Raw genomic sequence first — 22381 nt, 5'->3', positions numbered from 1 at the left:
TAAAACTTTTTTTTTAAGATTTTATTTATCTATTCATGAGAGACAGAGAGAGAGAGAGAGAGAGAGAGAGAGAAGGGGCAGAGACACAGGCAAAGAGAGAAGCAGACTCCACGCAGGGAGCCTGATGTGGGACTCAATTCTGGGACTCCATTCCGGCCCTGGACTGAAGGCAGTGCTAAACCTCTGAGCCACCTGGGCTGCCTGCCATTTCCTTTAGATTTAAATAAGTTAAGATTAAATTCTAGATTCTAACAACTCAATCATGGAAAGCTGACAGCATAAACTGGAAAGACCTTTACAATCTCCATCCCCTCTTATCCCTTGGCTTAGATGATCTTGATCTCCATCTCCAAGGCCCTCCCTCCTGTAACTGGGATTCTATACTACTATTTAGCTCCTCTTATGGTTCCAGATGCATTCAGATGTTCAACATTTATTGATTACTTATTATGTAACAGGAACTATTTCAGGCACTTTACATAACAGAAAAAACAAGGGTACCTACTTATATAGAGCTTATATTCTAGGGGGAAAAATACAAAAAAATAAATTATACATTAGAAGGTATGAGAAAACAAAGAAAAGAAGGATAATAAGAACGTGGGGAATGCAGACGAGAAAAAAGATGAGTGCAATTTTAAATAGACTGGTCAGAATAGTCTTTGTTGAGGGAACACGTGAGTAAATAGTGAGGATTACCTATATGGATTTATGGGGAGAAGTGTTTCATGCAAAGAGAACAAGTATGGCAAAGATTAAAAGGCAACAGCATGCCTTTACTGTGCTAACAGTGCCAAGAAAGTAGTAACATTAAAGTGGAGTAAACATCAGAGAGAGTACTAGATATCTTCGTGAGGTAAAGGAACGTCAGATCTTACAGCACCTTACACACCATTGTAAGGAATTTGGCTTTTAGTCTGAGTAAAATATGAACCACTGCAGAGTTTTGGACAGATGATATGATATGATTTCCACTTCAAACAGATTACTGTACCTATATTCAGAATAGAACACAAAAGGGTAAGAGTAAAGCTGAAAGATCAGGAGGCTATTATAATAATTCATTCAAGAGATGATGATGCCTTTGTGGGGCACCTGGCTGGTTTAGCTGATGAAGCATGCAACTTTTGATCTCAGGGTTGTGAGTCTGGGCCTCATGTGTAGAGATTACTTAAAAATGAAATTTAGGGGACATCTGGGTAGCTCAGCTGCTGGATGTCTGTCTTCCGCTCAAGGCTCAGGCTTCCTGCATCTGGGGATCGAGTCACACACATCAGGCTCCCTGAGAGGAGCCCGTTTCTCCCTCTGTCTATGTCTCTGCCCCTCTCCCTGTATCTCTCATGAATAAATAAAACCTTAAAATAAAATAAAATCTTAGAAAAACAACAACAAAAAAGACAATGATGGCTTGGATCAGGGTGGTCAGTAGTAGTTAAAAGTGGTAAACTGGTCAGATGTTAGGTAAATTTTGAAGGTTTAACAAAGATTTCACTGATGGTTTAGATGTGGGACATATGAAAGAAGTCAAGGATGATTCCAAAGTTTTTGGCCTAAATAACTAGAATGATGGAAATGCAGTTATCTGAGATAGGGAAGGCTTTGAATGGAACAGGTCTGAGGTAGACAATGAGTTCAGTGTTGGCCATATTAATTTTGAATTAAGTATCTTTTAGACATCTAAGTGGAAATGTTGAGTAGGGCTGGATATAAAAATCTGGAGTTTGGGAGAGAAATCTGGGGTGGAGATAAAAGGTTGGGAATCATCAGACTATAAATAACATATAGAGCTATGAAACTAAATTAAATCACTCTGGGAGACAGTAAAGAAAATGTGATCAACTCAGGGCATTCCAATTTTAAGAGGCTGGGAAGAAGAGGAACCAGCAAAGGAGACAGAAGGAACAACCAGTAAGGTAGGAAGAAAACTAGGAAAGTATGGGGTTCCTGGAAGCCAATTAAAGAATCCAAGAAGGAGAGATGAACTCCAAAATATTTCTGATCAATGGCAGAAGTGGACGCCAAGAAGGGGATATAGGTGGTATTATCGGCAAAATGTATACCTCCCCAACCTAATCCTTTCTGTGCCAAACAAACTGCTAAATGCTAGGACGTAAACATAAATAATACACTGTCCCTCCCTTTAAAATAATCCAATTATGTGCTAAGAAATGTATAAAATTGGACTTTGTTTTTTCTGAACCAGCAGTCCACCGTATATATATGTATTTTTAAAGATTTTATTTACTTATTGGAGGGAGGGAGAAAGAGTGCAGGAGTGAGCTGGAGAACACTCTGAAGTAGACTGTGTAGAGCCCAATATGGGGCTGAATCCCACGACTGAGAGATCATGACCTGAGCTGAAACCAAGAGTCAGCTGCCTAACTGACCACCCAGGTGCCCCCACCATATTTTTAAGGAAAGAAAAAGAGTCATGATTTTTTAACTTAGTAACATTCAGAAATAAAGAGCTGTAAAGGATGAATCACCATTTTTCCCCCACAACTTAAAAAAAAAAAAAAAAAAAGAAAGAAAGAAAGAAAGAAAGAAAACAAAACCACACTTTTTTTTTTTTTTTTAATTTACTTATTTATTTGAGAGAGAGAGAGAGTGCAGAACAAACACGAGGGCATAGTGGGAGGGAAGAGCAGAGGGAGAGGGAGAAGCAGGCTCCTTCCTGAGCAGGAAGCCTGATACGGGGCTTGATCCCAAAGCCTGGGATTACAACCTGAGTGGAAGACAGATGTTTGACTGAGCCACCAAGACTCGCTAAGGCCAAGCTTTTCTGATTAGAAAGTATCTGCTGTTTAAAAAGCCTATGTCTGTAGGTCTAGCTATGTATCTAGAAAAATAACGCAGAAATGAATGCTCTGAAATTATATCTCCAAATGTTAATTATTGTTAACAGTTTGGTGTATATTTTTCTTCATTCCCCCCCGTGTATATATTAAGAGTATAGGGCATATTTGCTCTAGTGCATAATTTAAGTGTAATTTTAAATGTTTACCAACTCTTCTACATACTTTGTGTACTTTTTCCTGTGTAATTATTATTGGTTCAATACCTGCATGTACGGGAATATAAAAATATGTAGAGGGATTCTTCTTAATTGGTTTGGCCAATTTAAGTTTTAAGAAAAAAGTGTCTCCTACTTAAAATTATGTAAGCCCTAAAATCTTAAAATAAAACAAAAACATATGAATCAAAATATTTTTATGTTAACCATGGTTAATACCTGGTGAATAATCAGGCCACTTTTATTATTTGTAATATTCTCTATTTTTCAAATTAAAAACGGGGTGCCTGGGTGGCTCAGTTAAGTGTCTGACTTTTGGTTTTGGCTCAGGTCATGACCTCATGGGTCACCAGGACTGAGCCTTGTGTCAAGCCCCTCAGAAGAGTTGGGCAATGTACTACTCAGTGGAGAGTCTGCTTGAAGATTCTCTTCCTCTGGGGGCACCTGGGTGGCATCTGCCTTTGGCTCAGGTCATAATCCCAGCACCCTGGAATCAAGTCCCACATTGGGCTCCCTCCTCTGTGGGGAGTCTGCTTCCCCCTCTCCCTTAACCCCTCTATGCTGCTTGTATGCTCTCAAATAAAAAAAATCTTTAAAAAAACAAAAAGATTCTCTCCCCCTCTGCCCCCTTTCTCACTTGTGTGAGTTGCGCTAATAGATAAATCTTTAAAAAAACAAAAAACAAATAAAACTAAACTTACAACATTCATACTATATTTAAATTAATATTTATATTTAACTTATGTTAACAAAAATAAACTCACTTGGGCATGAATGCTCCATTGGCTAAGGATGGCTCATCATCATCCAGCCCATCAAAGAGATGTGACTTGGCTGTGCCTGTTGTTTGTAAAGCCTTTGGTCGAACTCTGGTGGCAGGGCGGGGTGTTAGTTTATAATGAGTGGGTGTAGTGAGAGCCTTCTGGGCTGCTGGATTTGTTGGTTTCAATCTCTGAAAAACAAAAGCATCAAGGAAAGTTCTCATTTAACTCATATGCATTATTCGGCCTTAAAAAAAAAACAAACAAAAACACATTAAGAACAGAGTTCAAATATCTCTGCCATTTACCCAGGTAGATACTGTTTATTTTTCAACTCAACCAAAAATCTTATGCTTCAATATAAACTGAAATCTACCTTTGAATTTGTATTCAACTTCTGTGCAATCTAAATCATGCTGAAAAAATGATATTAGCTTGCATTTATTCAGCATTAGTTAAACGTTGATAACTGCCATGAGTCAAAAACTAAGTACTGGCAATAAAAATAATAAAATCACTTTCCCTGGTATTTGAGGAAATTACAAGTTAGTAGAAGAGAGACACAACTAATGAAAACTTCAGGTGGGAGGCAGCCCGGGTGGCTCAGCTCAGCGGTTTAGCGCCGCCTTCAGCCCAGGGCCTGATCCTGGAGACCTGGGATCAAGTCCCACGCTGGGCTCCCTGCATGGAGCCTGCTTCTCCCTCTGCCTATGTCTCTGCCTCTCCCTCTCTGTGTCTCTCATGAATAAATTAATTAAAAAAAAAGAAAAGAAAACTTCAGGTGGATTTTGATGGCACCTTTAGTATGATTCTATAGCATCTGCAGGATGTTACACATTTGTTTTCCTAAACATTATACATGGGATCATATAACCACTTGAAACAACAATGTCTAACACATAAACCCTGACATAGTTTATGTTTCTCTTTACAGTGCAGACTGTTTAGACTTTAGCAACAATGAACCTTTCTAGATCTTTTTTGTGATCCTTCACAATCGTGTGCCATTGCTTGGAATGTCTTGACCTAGAACTACCAACTTCGCCTCACATACTCAAAAAAAGTTAAATGTTACCTCTTTTGCAAAAGCCTTATCACACTCATCCAAGAATCTACACTCTTCCTTAACATTATATTCAACATTTTAACTCATACAATACAGGGAATTTTAGTGTATTTACTAAGTTGGGCAAGAATCACCATGTTCTAAGTCCAGAACATTCCCCTCACTTCAAAAAAAGAAATATTGTGCCTCCCAATTCCACTCCTTACCAGCAGGCACACACACAAATATACTTTGTCTCAAAAAATTTGCCTATTCTGGGCATTTTATATAAATGGAGTTATGTGGCCTCCTATGTCTGACTTCTTTCACCCAGCATAATGTTTCCAAGGTTCACTCACATTGTATGTAGCATGTATCAGTACTTATTTCCTTTTTACGACTGAATGATATCTGAATATCTCATCGTATAGATATACAACATTTTGTTTCTCGATTATCAGCTGATGGGCTATTTTATTACTGTATTTACTGTATTGAAATTGGGTAAATTTGAACACCTTAAGAGATCTAATCTTCCTCACTAAATAAATAGCAAACACTTAGAAGATAAATTCTTGTTTTCACTTTGTATCCTTGGTACTGAACACAGTGACTAGCACATACTCAGGCCTCTAATTATACTATACAAGTAACACATAATTTTCTTTTCTTTTTTTTTTTTTTAAGTAGGCTCCACACCCAGCATGGAGCCCAACATGGGACTTGAACTCACAACCCTGAGATCAAGAGTCAGATGTTTAACTGACCAAGCCACTCAGATGCCACACACATAATTTTCATTTAAGCACAACTTACATTTAAAAGCATGTTATAGGGGCACTTGACAGGATGAGCACTGGGTGTTATTCTGTATGTTGGTAAATTGAACACCAATAAAAAATTTATTTAAAAAAATAAATAAATAAAACTAAGATAACATTGTGTGTCATATACTCAAATTTTAAACATTTTAGTAAATAGTTTCATTTTCTTCAAAAAAAGAATAAATAAATAAAAGCATGTCATAAAGCACTTAATTCCTATCTTACTTCTCATTATATCTAGTTATAGAGTTAATTCAAATACCAGCTGAAGGAGAAATGCAATGACATGAATAACTCAGTAGTAACATCTATAGACGGCCTTACTATGAACTAGGTATGCATTATCTCATTTAATTCTCAACACTAAAGAGTATTACTATTCCCATTTTACAGATGAAGAAACACATTCAGAGGCAAAAATATATGCTCAAGGTCTCAGACTATACACGGCAACATGAGGATTAAACACACCAAAGACTACTTTTAACCCACACCACTGTGAGTAGAAAATCGTTTCTTTGACATTAGTGCATAAAAGATTAAGAAAAGGTTAACTATAGAAACCAGAAGAAACGATATTGATGTGCCACTTAAGAGCATTATGATTTTAGGAAAATTAGCCTCTCTGAGCCTTAGATTGGCTCAACTATAAAATTGGAATAATAATATATGCCTTATTTCAGGGCTGTTGAAAAGCCAGCCCTCACCTCCAGTCTAGTGTTTATTTCACTGTTTGTCATGCTGCCTTCTAGATACAGCAAACATAACTTACCTCCTGGCCCATTGAAAAGATAAGTAATGTGTCTTAAAAACTTAATTACAACTAACTTTGCTTAGGCTATTTAAGAAGTTACATACTGCTCATTTTGTTTCTCCTGATCTGAAAAATAAACGTTACAAAAGTAAAGTTCTTTAAGTTTACCTCTTCTTTCTTCTTAGGGTCTGACATGGGATTCCGGAACAGAGGAGAGTCTCCGAAAGGTGAGTATGTTAGACTATTGATGTGCTGTTGCAGAACAGCTTGCTGGGCAGCAGAAGCATTAGGATCTGTCAAAGCTTTTTGAAAAAAAGAAAAGAGAAAGCAAGATGTCAGTCCAAGGATCCAATGCAATTACAGCAAGAAAACATAGAATCATTTGGGAAAGGTTTTTAAAATGTTCAGATTCACTACATGGCATTATTGGTGGGGAGTACAAGAGCAAACTGTGAAAGAAATCAACAATCAAATAAACTAATGGCTCAAAGATATGAAGAGGCACTTCATTTCGTAAGAGCCAACACACAAAGATTTTTACTTAGGTGTTCTCTGTCACGAATAATCAATAAAATGTAATTTAAAACAACCTGGAAGAAGTATTTTATGCATATCTCATTATCTATCAGTGCCACAGCTGTATGAAAAGAATTATAGTCTTGGACTTCTAGAAACATTATAAATTGGTTTTTACTCAACAGAAATAATATGACAGTACATAAAACAAGTTCTGTTTCTGTATTTTTTAACCTACTCATTTCAATCATGGAAATTTAACCCAAGGGTTTAAAATAGAAACAAAGAGAAGTTTGTTAAGTATTCAATAAATACTATTTGTAATTGTTACGACTTGGAAACAACCATATCCAACATTAACAGTTGTAAAAATCATGATACATCAACATGGTGAGTTAAGCGGTTATTAAAAATAACAATGTGTTTCTCTGTAGAAATCAGGAAATATCATTGATTTAATTTAATAAGTAAAAATTCCAGGGGCGCCTGGGTGGCTAAGTAGTTGAGTGCCTGCCTTTGGCTCAGGTCGAGATCCCAGGGTCCAGGGATCGAGTCCCGCATTGGGCTCCCCGTGGGGAGCCTGCTTCTTCTCTATGCCTATATCTCTGCCTCTATGTCTCTCATGAATAAATAAATAAAACCTTTAAAAATAATAAGTAAAAATTCCAGAATAAAAAATATTCAAAGATAATCAAAGAATAATCAAAGAAGAAACTGGCATACAAAAAATAAAAATGGCTGTTAAGGTTTCCTTATATGTTTACTATTTATATTTAATATTCTTATTACATTCAAGTAAAAATTGAAAGAAAAAATAAACCCTGATTAGTCTAATTTTCTTTTAAATTTAAAAACATGTCATTAGTCACAGAGAATTTAGGGAACAGACAAGGAATGATGATGGTCTGTAATTACATTCAATAAAAAGAAAACAAGAAAACCCACACAACCACCTACATTGTACCTTGAAGAAACTTCTTTGGAAAATATTTCCAAAAATAATGATAAAAAAAAATCAGATCATACTTGTTATTTCAGAGATAAATACTTTTCCTTTATAAGTGTTTAAAATAAGGATAACACCAAAATATAAATAAGATAATCCACGTTAAAGGAGTCCCACAAACAAAACATTTAGAAAATTTTAATACTCATAAGGGGGGAAAAAAACGTAACAGCAGCAGTAATAACAAAACAAGAACACACACACCTAAAGCTAAATCAATAAAAAAGGGATAAATCCACTCTTTTCAAATTATGCTTTCTTAAAATTAGACATACTAATACTAAAACAATGGATGCTAATATATAAGGAGAAAGTGCAAGTTTGCTCAAGATGGTGAAAATCAGAGATGTTGATTTAAAGAGCATATAGCAAATCATCTGTATTCAGAAAGTTCCTAAACCAATTTAAGACTATCAGTGAGTGGGCAGCTCGGGTGGCTCAGCGGTTTAGCACCACCTTTAGCCCAGGGTGTGATCCAGGAGACCCAGGATCGAGTCCCACGTTGGGCTCCCTGTGTGGAGCCTGCTTCTCCCTCTGCCAGTGTCTCTCCTCTCTCTCTCTGTGTGTCTTTCATGAATAATAAATAAAATCTTAAAAAAAAAAAAAAACGTAAGAAAAGTAGTTTCTGTTACAGAGTAAGTACCACACAGTAACTGCATAATGTTATTCTGTGGACTATTCAAGGAGACTCAAGAAAACCTGGATGTTTTTTAAGAATGCTAGTCGTCCATTACTTGACAGGCAATTATGCATTAAAAGTAACACTGACTTGGGGGAGCCCAGGTGGCTCAACGGTTCAGTGCCGCCTTCAGCCCAGGGCGTGACCCTGGATAAAGTCCCATGTCCGGCTCCCTGCATGGAGCCTGTTTCTCCCTCTGCCTATCTCTGCATCTCTCTCACATGAATGAGTAAATAAAAATCTTAAAAAAAAAAAAAACACTGACCTGCACCATCTGATCCGATCATTAATTAGTATAATAGATCATCCCACCTGAGCTTACTCAAAAGAAAAAGAACTCCTTTACTCCTTTAACAAATCCAAATGTAATTAGGAAAGTGTGAGGATTTTTTTTCTTTGGTATGTTTAAATATGGAATATTTTCTAAGCTAACTGTTTAAAAATAGAGACAAGAGAGCTGATGTTAGCAAAAATAAGTGAACAAGCAAGCATAAGCACTAAACTGCCATTTGTGTTATATTCAATTCTGCTCAAAATAATTTGAAAACACACATACACAAAAGAAGAAAACAAAAATATGAAAAATATGTTGAAAAGCCACATCATGACAAAAAAGGGACAGGAAAAAGTATTAAAAAAAAAAAGTCTAGAACACTGATGATATTTTATCTAGAACAAAGACAATAGGGTTACTGCAAAGAAACTGACAGACTGGTTTGCTTAGCTTAGGAGGTAAAAGTAGAACCACAAAGTGGAAGTTCTATGGAAGCATGTTTTGGTTTCTAAACAACCTGAACAAAACAATAGACTAGACTGACTTGGAAAACTGTAACGAAGGAACACCATGGTAAAAGAGGACTCACATAAGCTCTATAAAGCATCTTTCAACTAACATCCTATGATGTAAAGATGTACATTCCAAAATGCAGTACAGCTACTTTCATATGCATGGTAACACTACCATATGTAATTATAACATCAAATGCTCATGTCAGGAACTTTGACTTTAGAAAAAGAGGGATTAACAAAAACCATTCAAAGGGTGCTCAGCTGGCTCAGTCAGAAGAGCACGTGACTCTTAATCGTGGCTCGGGGTTGAGTTCAAGCTCCACATTGGTGTAGAGATTATATAAATAAGGAAAACTTAAAAAAATTTTTTTTTAAACCTCAACTAGTCAAAACACTATCCAGGTAAAAATGGCAGGTTACGGTATTTTATGGTATGTCCCTTCTACTGAAAACAACTAAAACTAAGGAAAAGAAATAAAAGTGAAAATATCACCTTTAATGATAAAACTGATTCTAATGTTTACACAGAGATCAAGTAGAATTCTAATTCACCTCCACACCAAAGATCTAAATAAAATCTGTTTTTCATGAAGATTTTATTTATTATTATTTATGAGAGAGAGAGAAAATAAGTGAGGGGAAGGAACAGAGGGAGACGAGAACTCCATAAGTGGAGAGCTTGATGTGGAACTTGATCTCAGAACCCTAAAATCATGACCTGAACCAAAGGCAGACGCTTAACTAACTGAGCCACCCAAGCACCCCTAAGTAAAATCTGTGTTTAGTCAAATTAAAATATATCTATGTAACCCATAATGACAAAGAACGGGAAATAACAAATGAAGAGATGAGAAAATAGAACAAATTTCTAGGGGGAAAGAAGTAGACAGAGGAGTGACAAAGCAGCATAGTGCAAATTATAGCTTAGAATACATTCACAAGGGATTACAGCCCAAAGTGGAGCATATCTGCCCTGTAGAATCCCAGAAAGATTAGGGATTCAAATAAGCAAGTTTGATGAACTGAGACTGAAAGCAGGAGAAGTGTACTCAACAGATAAGCCAAACATCAAGAGTGTGTGCCTCTGATGAAACCAAGTTAACATATGGAAATAACAAGGGCAACAAGTTTCAGTACTTGCATCATCCCAGAGCTAAGAATGTAGCATTCTGACAGAGGACCCTTCAACAATAACTGGTTCCTGGACTACTTACCTTAAAGTGAAACTTACTGGTAAACAAGTTCTACCCATAAACATAAGTTGCCAGTGAGCTTTTTATTATTTTATTCTTGAATATGAATGGTAAAGATCACAGAGTATTAAAGAGTAGGACCAAAGCAAAAATAATCCTCAAGATTTATTAAGGCACAAAAAGACCTAAAAATATTTTTTATTTTTTATTTTTATTTTTTTTTTAATTTTTTTTTTTTAAATATTTATTTATGATAGTCACAGAGAAAGAAAGAGAGAGAGGCAGAGACACAGGCAGAGGGAGAAGCAGGCTCCATGCACCGGGAGCCCGACGTGGGATTCGATCCCGGGTCTCCAGGATCGCGCCCTGGGCCAAAGGCAGGCGCCAAACCCCTGCGCCACCCAGGGATCCCTAAAAATATTTTTTAAATGCCAGTTAAAGTTTCAAGAGAAAATTGCATCTACAAACTGGATGCCTGAGAAAGGAAATTTTCAAAGGAGAAGGAATTCTTACAAGCTGAAAACAAAAATTCAAAAAGATGACTTAGAAGACAATAAAAAATCTCCTAAAAAATAGAAACAGCTTAAGAATCAAGCATTAAAATAAAAAATGGGTGCCTGAGTGGCTTAATTGGTTAAGCATCCAATTCTTGATTTTTGGTTCAGGTCATGATCTCAGGGTTGTGACATCAAGCTTCGAGTTGGGCTTTGCATTGGGCATGGAGTCTGCTTGAGTCTCTTTCCCTGTCTGCCCGTCCCCCCCACTCTAAAAAACGAAAAGAAAAGAATCTTAAAAAAAAAAAAAGGATATAAGTAATTCAGTATAATTTCAGGACAAGGGAACAATCCTAAATACTTATGGAAGTAGTGGCTGAAAAGTCTCAAGAATTAGAAAGGCATCAGACTTTTCAACAAATAATAATGGTTAATGCAATAAATACAGTCCAGGTTCTGAGGATAAATTATTTTCACACTAGAATTCCATAACATTAAAGCATGAGGAACAAAAAAAGGTATTTTCAGACCTGTAAGTGATCAAAGTTTACCTTATATGTACACTTAATTTAAAAATACATTCTAGGCAATTCAGGAAGTAGAGGAAAAACCAACACCTAGGACAGAGCAGTTCCCACTGAATAGACTTGAAGTGAGTATCAGGAGCATGTTGAAGGCCTAGGGAATAATCAGAGTTCATACTACTGGAGGATAGAGGGATCAATGAATGATATATCCAGAGTGAAAGAATTCTGATACCGTCCTTAAGAATTTGGACCAGTTTAGGAGGGTGATAAAGGCTGGTAATGCAAGGAGAAAAAAGAAATCAAATTCTAGGGGAAGGAAAAAGCTGTACAAAAAAGATGTACATGGCTGGGCAGCAATATTTTCATAGTTGTAATAAATGCTGTGTTCACATTTACAACTTTTAAATTATTCTTTAATCAAAGAAATGATGAAGGTAATAATTATAGGACAGAATACATTATCAATATAAAAATATAAAGATGGCAAAAGAAGAAATGAGGAAAAAGAAAGTAAGAAAGGGCAGTAATATCCTTACTTGACCAAGGAGATTCAAGAAATACTCTCTTGCAGTTGACAGAATAAGAAAATGTAGGGACATGGTTTAAATTTGCAAAAAACTTATCCAAACGTGGTACACGGATCATGATGAGAGATGAACTTCATGGTACAGAGACTAACTTAACTTTCTCTTGCTCTCTCTCATTCTCTCAGTTACTCCATTTATGCCAGCTGATATCAGGGTTTTTTTTAAGCTCCAATAGAGCAGATTTCTTTTAAAAAGATATTTACACTAAGAAGTTAATTTTAAGTTAAAAATAATAATAATAAAGATAGTAGACAGAGAGGGCAATAACTGGGAAAAAGTATTCAAACGATTGAAGTATGAAAAACACTTCAATAGATAAAATGACTCAGGGAATTTAGTAACATAGCTATATTAGGAGAAGTGAATAAAGAACATAGAGGTGGGTGGTTAAGTGAGCTATATTTCCCACCTACCATTAACAAGTTAAATTTACTTAAGACTTAATAAAGCAAAACACAGCAACATAAGCACATCATTTAATTATATACCAGGAAACAAAGTGGCCATAACAAAGCAGTCTCTTTGGGGGACTAGGCCTGGGAGTCAGGAAGTGGAGAAGGCCAGGATCCATCACAAGCCCTTCTGTACTACATGACTGTTTAGTGATATGCACTTTTGTACTGCTTAAGGGTGGGATGGAGTGGGAGGAAAATCAGGTTAACAAGTTAAGTATTAGCAAGAAATAAACTGAGTAAAGCCTTCTAAAGTGACTGACACTTACCTACTGGGGCCTGGGGGGCTCCAAAGCCCAAAGTGGCTGTCGTAGTATTAAATCCAGGGGCCCCAAAGGCTCCTGTACCAAGAGGCCCTCCGATCTTAGGTTGGTTGTTCCCAAACAAAGATGCCTGTCCAGCACCAAGAGCTATGGAGACAAGAGGAAAGAAAAAGTGCCACAGGAGATCCTTTGAATGTTGTGCCAGAGGTCAGATACTTAAAAATATAATACATTTGGAAACTTCATAATGACCATTCATTTCAACAAAAGAGGTAATACAGTAAATGTTAATTATATGCCAGGCACTGTGTTGAGTACATTCTATACATCAGAGGCAAAATATTTAACCTCTCTGTGCTTGTTTCAACTATAACATGTGATAGTAATATATAGCTTAGGTATTTGTCCCTAAGATTAAAATGAAAAAACACATATTAAGCATTTACAAGAGGACTAGTAGACACTAACATTCATAAGCTACTGTTTCATTCCTCATAACCCTGAAGTAGGAAATATTATCCACATTTTATAGATGAGAAAATTGAGGGTTTAGGAATCAGCTCAACGTCATCAATGTAGTAAAAGGTTAAACTGAGGTTCAAACCCTTGGTGCATCAGGGTTAACTGCTACACTATAGTAATACAGAGTTTGAAAGAATTAAAAAAATAAGTCTCCTTAAATTTCAATATTTGCAAATTAAAATATGCAGCTGAACCAATCACAATGTTATCATTTTGATTAACATAGAAGCTAACCTATAGAAAACCAAATCCAATACATCTTCTTTGAATAGCAAAAGTAACACTTTCAAATATACCATCTTATGCATACTACTTTACACCAAGACAAACGTTTTGTTTTATAAAAAGGTAAGTGGGGGCGCCTGGCTGGTTCAAAGAGCATGCCACTCTTGATCTTGGGGTCATGATCTGAAACCCCACTTGGTGTATAGAGATTACTTAAATAAAAAAAAAAAGAAAAGCGAAATGCCCTGTGATGAGCTTACTAAACAGATTCGAGTTTCATTATGAATCAGACTGGATGGAATAAAAACTTATTTTCAGAGGGGAAACCCACTGCAGAAACTTATGTTTTAAAGCCTAATGAATCTTGCTTATGGATACTGTTGGCTGTGAAAATGGGGAGAATTTATTTAGAATAAATTACTGGCATAAAATTTTTTAAAAATTTCCGTCCCGTCCTCCTCAAAAAGTTACTAGCAGTTTGGAAGATCTACAGTTCCGTGAGAGAACTGTAAAGTCACTTCAAGTTATACTTAGAGGTCAAAAATATAAAAGGGCGCCTGGGTGGCTCAGTCAGTTAAGCTTCCAACTCTTGATTTCAGCTCAGGTCAAGATCTCAGGGTCTTGAGATCGAGCCCTGCACTGGGCTCTGCATTCAGTGTGGAGCCTGGTTGAGATTTTCTCCCTCTCCCTCCACCCCCGCTCAAGGTCTCTCGCACTCTCTCTAAAATAAGTAAATAAAATATATTGAATACAAACTGCTCTGAGATTGCAATAGCAAAGATAAATCTATGCTCAGAAAATCCATACAATATAAATTAGTCAGGGTAACTATTAAATGGACAAAACATTCCTTAATTGTCCAACTTCATCAATAACAAGAAGATAACAAGGTAGCAAAGGGATTATTTCTCCTTATAAACCCTAGCTCTGGAACAGGAAATAAGACTTCTTTTAAAGTCCCAAACCACTAGAAATTGGTGAAAATTCCAAGAAAAACTGAAACTACTGCCTTGAAAGATATAGTTTATACAAATTTCAGAATTCTTTATTTTTCCAGGTAGCAAATCCCTCCTTACCCCCTAAACAAAAACTTAGAAAAAACCCAAATATATAAAATGGACAAAAATTTCTCATCTAGATGCATATTTCCCTCACCTTTGTAGCAGTCCTGGATGAAGAAACATGAAACAGTCTAAAAACCACTGTATTTCAATAACCCAAAAAAGAATAAAAAAGGCATTGAGCGGTGATCTAGAAAGAGACCATCAAAAATTGACCTGCCTGCTACTGTTACAATTTATTAATGAAAAAATACGCATTTTACCCAGACCTATCTTATATTACACAAATGGATCTTTACACTTAATGAAAGGATTTACTAATAGTCCATAAGCTAAGGGACATTCTGATGGAAGATAATGTCAATTCATGAAATGTAGTGTATTTATAATTAGCTGTAGGAATCATAAAGTAGATATATACAGGGCACCATAGTAGTAGTGGCCCTGGAAACTCCAGGGATACTCAAGAAAAATGTGAAAATGGTCATATTCCTTTTGAGATCTTCTAATAAACATTAAAATTTAATTTTATTTATGGTATCTATTAGCTTTGGGTATATTTTTCTTAGTGTAACAATAAACTTTACTAGATGTACCCTTAAACTTACTACTTCACGGAAACTTTTAAGAACTAAAATTTCTGGGATCCCTGGGTGGCGCAGCGATTTGGCGCCTGCCTTTGGCCCAGGGCGCGATCCTGGAGACCCAGGATCGAATCCCACGTCGGGCTCCTGGTGCATGGGGCCGGCTTCTCCCTCTGCCTGTGTCTCTGCCTCTCTCTCTCTCTGTGTGTGACTATAATAAATAAAAATTAAAAAAAAAAAAAAAAGAACTAAAATTTCTTAATATTACTAAATAACTACCAAGAAAATGCCATACTGATAGTGCCAATGATAGTTAATATTACTGTCAAATTAAATCAGAAACTTATACACCCATGATTTAATGAGTATTCCTTAGCTGAGCACATAAGGGGGTAAAAATATCACACACCAATAAATAATATAAAATGTTTTACAAGAAAATTTGTTAGCTGAGGTAAGAGTATGAATCTCCATCACTCAATACAAAAGGTGCATAGGAATACCCACTCAGCTAATGCCCCAAAAATACATCATCCCAACCTATACTGTGCTATTCTATTCATGATACCATGACACATAGGGTTCATGAACATGGGTATTTACATACAATTGTCTCCAGACACTGCTCTCAAAGCCTAAAGTCTGCTTTAGCAGATGTGAACATCAAAGAATTCCAATAGTGTATGCTCAGTGATTCTCAGAACTCTCATTTCTCTATATCATCTATTTCTGCTAAGGTTGGGAATGTAAAATTCTTTACTGATTGTATTTCAGTTTATGCAAAGCATGAATGAGGGATATATAACAGCAGTAAAAAAAAATGGGATCTGTTGACCGTGAGGTAGAGCTGTTTAAGGAAAACTGAATATATTCAGGGACGTCTGGGCGGCTCAACGGTTGAGCATCTGCCTTCGGCCCAGGGAGTGATCAGAGAGGGTCCTGGGACTGAGTCCCACACTGGGCTCTCTGCATGGAGCCTGCTTCTCTCTCTACCTATGTCTCTGCCTCTCTCTCAGTCTCTCATGAATATATAAAATCTTAAGAAAAAAAATTGAATATATCCAAATAAAAAAAGGGAGTTAATACATTATTGTGGAAAAGAAGATGATAGCATCAGAAAAAGTTATACAATACTATACAATTTGGACTGCAGGAGAAGGCACTGCTAATAACCTGCAAGACCTAAAAGCCAAAGAGGAAAGAATGACAACTTTAACCACATAAAAATAAAACTTATACGTGAAGATACCATAAAATTACATGGCAATAAAAAATAATAATAAAAAAAATTACATGGTAAAACTTATAAAGATTTGGTGGAAATTTTTTTTTTTTTTAATTTATGATAGTCACAGAGAGAGAGAGAGAGAGAGAGAGGCAGAGACACAGGCAGAGGGAGAAGCAGGCTCTATGCACCGGGAGCCCGATGTGGGATTCGATCCCGGGTCTCCAGGATCGCACCCTGAGCCAAAGGCAGGCGCTAAACTGCTGCGCCACCCAGGGATCCCTGGTGGAAATATTTTTAACAGACATTAGAGTAGCATCTTACCTGCACTTTGTGTTTATGGTTCACAAATTGTGTAGGGTCAAAACTACCCTTGAAAAAGCTTTGTAATTTGCCCATACCAAAGCTAATTTTTCCACCAGGATTAGAAGAGAACACTGATGTCAGATGATATATTTTGCTTAGAGATCACACTGAACAAAAAACTAGAGCTTTTTAATTTTTATTTCTTGCAAAATATATGTGATAGAATTCGGATAAATTAAAAAGTTCAGATAAAACTCTATCATACAACCCAAAAGAGTTAATATCCACAATATAAAAGCACTCTCAAAAATAGATTAACAATGATCAAATATTATGAACAAGGAACTGAAAGATTCAAATGGCCAGTAAAATACATTGAGACTATCCTTCACCAGTAATCAGTGAAATGCAAGTTAGAACATACCAATTTCCACTATCATGCATGTAAAGATGAAAAAGTCAACAATATGGGGGGGAGTGGAAAAGAAAAAAATATATGGAAAGGTATGGGAAAAATTAGCACTTTTATACAATGAGAACAAAACTTCAAAACGGCATTTTTTTTTTTTGGAAGACAAATTAACAAGACTGACCAAACTTCAAAATGTTTATCTTCTGATCCAATTCCAAATCTCAATCTTTTTTTTTTTAAGATTTATTTATTTATTCACGAGAGACAAACACACAGAGAGAGAGAGGCAGAGGGAGAAGCAGGCTCCTTGCAGGGAGCCAGATGTGGGACTCGATCCCAGGTCTCCAGGATCAGGCTCTGGGCCGAAGGCAGCACTAAACCGCTGAGCCACCCGGGCTGCCCCCAAGTCTCAATCTTATAGTAATACTAACACATACAAAATTATGTAAAAAAGATCTTCATTATTGCATTGCTATTAATATAACTCAAATGTCTAATAGGGGGAAACTGAATTATAACATATATAATTATGTGTTATGTGCATATATGCACACATATACATAATGGAATACTAAACAGTTATTTTTAAAGCATTAATTAGGGATCCCTGGGTGGCGCAGCGGTTTAGCGCCTGCCTTTGGCCCGGGGCGTGATCCTGGAGACCCGGGATCGAATCCCACGTCGGGCTCCCGGTGCATGGAGCCTGCTTCTCCCTCTGCCTATGTCTCTGCTTCTCTCTCTCTCTGTGTGACTATAATAAATAAATAAAAATTTAAAAAAAAAAAAAAAATTTAAAGCATTAATTAGACCTATATATATGGATCAAAAGAAAAAAATAACATGCCCAAAATGTCATGGGAAGTGAAAAAATGAAATACAGAATACCACATAAGGCAGTTGCTTTCAGATTGAAACATTTTACTGTAGCACACAATATGAAATACCTGGAGACTCATAAACATATATATAAATAAAACAAAAATTAAATGATACTTAATTTGCTTTGTACAATGATTTTTTCATTCTAATTTTTTTTCCCCTTAAATGCTGTTTGTAGCCCACTCTATGAGTATTATATCCCACTAATGTATGTATCTCAGTCTTTGGTTAAGGATATGGTTTCTATTTAAGAATATAATAAAAATATACATATATATCACACACACACAACTTTGTGTGTGTACACATTTGAAAAATGTAATAAATGAAAAAACTGTATAAGATGTAAAGGAGTCTGACAAGAACACCAAACTTTCAATACTGTTACTTCACAGCTGAATGATGTTGACTTATCATGAAACTTCTGTATTGCTGAATTTTTTTAAAAAAAGCACCTAGATCTTTTATTTTAAAAAGAAAAATAGAGGGATCCCGGGTGGCTCAGCGGTTAAGCATCTGCCTTCCGGCTCAGGGCATGATCCTGGGGTCCTGGGATTGAGTCCCACATCGGGCTTCCTGCATGGAGTCTGCTTCTCCCTCTGCCTATGTCTCTGTGCCTCTCTCTCTCTCTGTGTCTATCATGAATAAATAAAATCTTAAAAAAAAGGAAAAAAAGAAAAATGGAAGGAAATAGCTCATAGAGTACAAAATAAGGTTCTATTAAAAAGGAGAGGATGGGGATCCCTGGGTGGCGCAGTGGTTTAGCGCCTGCCTTTGGCCGAGGGCGTGATCCTGGAGACTCGGGATCGAATCCCACATCAGGCTCCCGGTGCATGGAGCCTGCTTCTCCCTCTGCCTGTGTCTCTGCCTCTCCCTCTCTCTCTGTGTGACTATAATAAATGAATAATAATAAAAAAAAATTTTTTTTAAATAAATAAATAAATAAAAAGGAGAGGATGAAGTGCCCCGCTGGCTCAGTCATTTAATCATGAGACTCTTGATCTTGGGGTTGTGGGTTCAAGCCCTACAATGGGTATAGAAATTGCTTAAAAGTAAAATCTTAAAAAAAAAAAAAAATTAAAAAGGAAATGACAGATAAATGATCAGAGCATAGAAGCAAAAACAAGAGATAACTGGACAAGGGAAACAGAGACCATGGAAATAAATGGTTTGCAACTAAATGACCACACACCCATGGTCAGATGACTTGGGAAACAGGCAAAACTATATGCTATAACAATCTTGTTAGAACTCTACATGCTGAAGCATTATTCATCTTATGACCACTACCACTCTCATACTGCTTAAAACAGCTGGGCAGGCAAAAAGGTCAGTGTCTTCAAAAGCATTAAATCAATAGTAGAAATAGAGATAAAGGTGTGAAGACTCTACATCAAGGTGGAAAGAACTGAGAGGTATGCACCGACCTTATAAAACCTCAGGGTATTTGCTAAAATTACTTCAACTTATGCTCTTACTGCTCTCTCTTACCATTAGGGTAATAAAGCTTACTTGACTAACAGTTCAAATCTCTGTTACAAAGGTAGCACAAGGGAAGTGAAAATTAATAATGCCATCATATTGACAAGTCTCACATTAAAAACTAAAAATCCCAGACAGACTAGACTATCAGAAGACAAACGTTTTATAGAAAGGGAGAATACAACCTCTAAGATAAAATGTGCAAATGTTTTAAAACCTGATAAAATATAACTGCTGGGAATGTTTTATTAGTCCACTTGTGAAAATGAAAATCTAGGCTGCCTATTTCCAGGCATATGATTTAACGGTGGTCTTAACTTCTAGCAAATAGAAAGCCATGTTGTGCCACTTCCTAAATCTCAGGTACAGTTCCTTACCTGTTCCAAATCCTGCACCAAGCCCAGTTCCCAGAGTGCCAGGTCCCGGTTTACTTCCAAAAATACTACTCCCACTGGTATTTGTGCCAAAACCTAGAAGGAGAAAAGAATGAGTGGACTATACTTTTAACACAACTCTTAATTTCCTATACAAGGGAATTTTTAAAAAGGCAGTATGATCCTAAGCTTTGCATCTTGTCCAGTTATTGATATTTAGAAATCCTAAATGGTAGGCTTTTTAAATTTTTTTTAATTTTGATGCCTATAAACAGACCCCAAAATCTTCCTATTTACTTATGTTTCAGACTTGAAATATTCAATACAGGATAATATCCATTAAAACAAAGTGATTGTGCTTGAGCATATACATTCCCTTTTTAATACTCAAAGCCTCAAACCTATTTTTTACATTTAATTAATGGAAGAAAAATGCATTTCCTCAAACTTTCACTAAAAATAAGACAATTGGGGCCCCTAGCTGGCTCAATCAGTAGAGCATGTGGCCTTTGATCTCAGGATTGTGAGTTTGAGCCCCAAACTGGGTACAGAGATTACTTAATCTATATATATGAGACAATCAACAAAGACTACTGAAGCTAAAGGTTCTTGTTAATAGGAATTTATCTATAAAAATCTCTACAGTAGGTTTGGTTTTGAACAAATGAATCCTGTACGGGCAATAATGTGTGGCTGGCTGATCACACAGGAGCAACTTTAATGGTATAACCAATCAGCTCATGGAGTACTCAAGAACTCAACTAGCTGATAATTAAAATGAGAAGATAATCTATAAATAACTTTTCTTGTGTTGAACTACTTCATTATCAGAGATGATGGAGATAAACAAACCATCCTCCTTCACTATTACCTACCATCCTATGATAAAATCCTATGATTTCCCCCTGGAAAATCCACAGGTTTCCCCAAAAGATACCTATATACTGCATTCATTACTGTCATTTCCCTTCTGTTCAGATATGTCCAAAAGTTCTGCACCTCTTTTAGAGCTAAGTATCAATAAAACAGCCAATAAACATATCATTAATCTTTTTTTAATTAAGATTTTGTTAAGTAATCTCTACACCCAACGTGCAGCTTGAACTCACAACCCTGAGATCAAGAGCTAAATGCGGGATCCCTGGGTGGTGCAGCGGTTTAGCGCCTGCCTTTGGCCCAGGGCGCGATCCTGGAGACCCAGGATCGAATCCCACATCGGGCTCCCAGTGCATGGAGCCTGCTTCTCCTTCTGCCTGTGTCTCTGCTTCTCTCTCTCTCTGTGTGACTATCATAAATAAATAAAAATTTAAAAAAAAAAAAAAAAAGAGCTAAATGCTCCAGGGGTACCTGGTTGTCAGTGGAGCATCAGACTCTTATGGTTGGCTCAAGTCATGATCTTGTGGGTCAGGAGACTGGGCCCTGCATCAGGCTCCACACTTGATAGGGAGTCTGTTTCAGGATTCTCTCACTCTGGCTCCTCCCCTAACTAATGCATGCAAGAAAAAGAGCTGCATGTTCCACCTACTGAATCAGCCAGGTAACCCTATCATTGATCTCTCTTGATAAGAGGAAAAAAGAAAAATCAATCATTGGCCAGCAAACCTTGTTCTTGGAACACCTGGAAGTTTTTTTAAGGGGTATCATGGAGGGAAACAAGTTCAAAAGATAACAAAGTAAAGAGAATATCTGGAATATAGGATATTATCACCAACTAAGAATGTTACACTCAGTCAGTCATGCCAGTATTTGGATTATTATCTCAATGAGAAAGATCAAGAAAAGTTAAAGAATGTAAACAGTTTGAAAATATGTTTCTAATACACGTAAAAATGCATGTAATCTGACATAATCTATTTAATTCATACATTCATTAAATCTTTGCAATTATGCTAATTAATAGCTATGCCACAAAATGGGAGTACTGCTACTCAAGCACAATCAATTTTTTTAAAGGAAAAAAAAAAAACAGGAAAAAATGTACTTGGAGATATTCTTTTCCTTTTCGAGTTAAAATATATCCAGAAAGGATCTTCCAGCCCCATTAACAGTAGAAAATAAGATACTCATGAACTATCTCAAACCCACACGAGGGAAATAAGTCCCAACTTACACTGTTTATACCACACATTTCCTCCGATTCTTACTGACAAAAGTTGATCAACTCTGTTATTTCAAAACAATTTTTAAATTAAAATTAAGAACCATTAATTAATGTTCAATTAATTTAAAACAAAGAAGCCAAGAATATACAATGGGAAAGAATAGTCTCCCCAATAAATGATGCCAGGAAACCTAGACAGCAAAAGAATGAAACTGGACCACCATCATACACAATACACAAAAATTAGACTTAAACTGTAAGACTTCAAAGTATAAAACTCCTAGAAGAAAACATTGGCAGTAAACTC

At 36.4% G+C, this 22381-nt stretch overlaps 1 protein-coding gene across 5 annotated transcripts in view; it reads right to left on the bottom strand.

The window, feature by feature from the left end:
• The window catches only part of NUP98 (nucleoporin 98 and 96 precursor), a 118387-nt gene that overhangs the window by 63284 nt on the left and 32722 nt on the right, over window positions 1-22381 (bottom strand). For all 5 annotated transcript variants that reach the window (XM_072794398.1, XM_072794394.1, XM_072794396.1 and 2 more), the window contains exons 11-14: window positions 19977-20069; window positions 12910-13050; window positions 6566-6699; window positions 3778-3965 (exon numbers count right to left, since the gene is read on the bottom strand). In XM_072794398.1, coding sequence (XP_072650499.1) covers window positions 3778-3965; window positions 6566-6699; window positions 12910-13050; window positions 19977-20069 — 556 coding nt within the window. The remainder of the gene's footprint in view (window positions 1-3777; window positions 3966-6565; window positions 6700-12909; window positions 13051-19976; window positions 20070-22381) is intronic.

Source organism: Canis lupus, chromosome 23, assembly GCF_048164855.1.
Source record: "Canis lupus baileyi chromosome 23, mCanLup2.hap1, whole genome shotgun sequence".
Lineage (NCBI taxonomy): Eukaryota > Metazoa > Chordata > Mammalia > Carnivora > Canidae > Canis > Canis lupus.
This window is presented reverse-complemented; position numbering and strand designations above follow the sequence as displayed.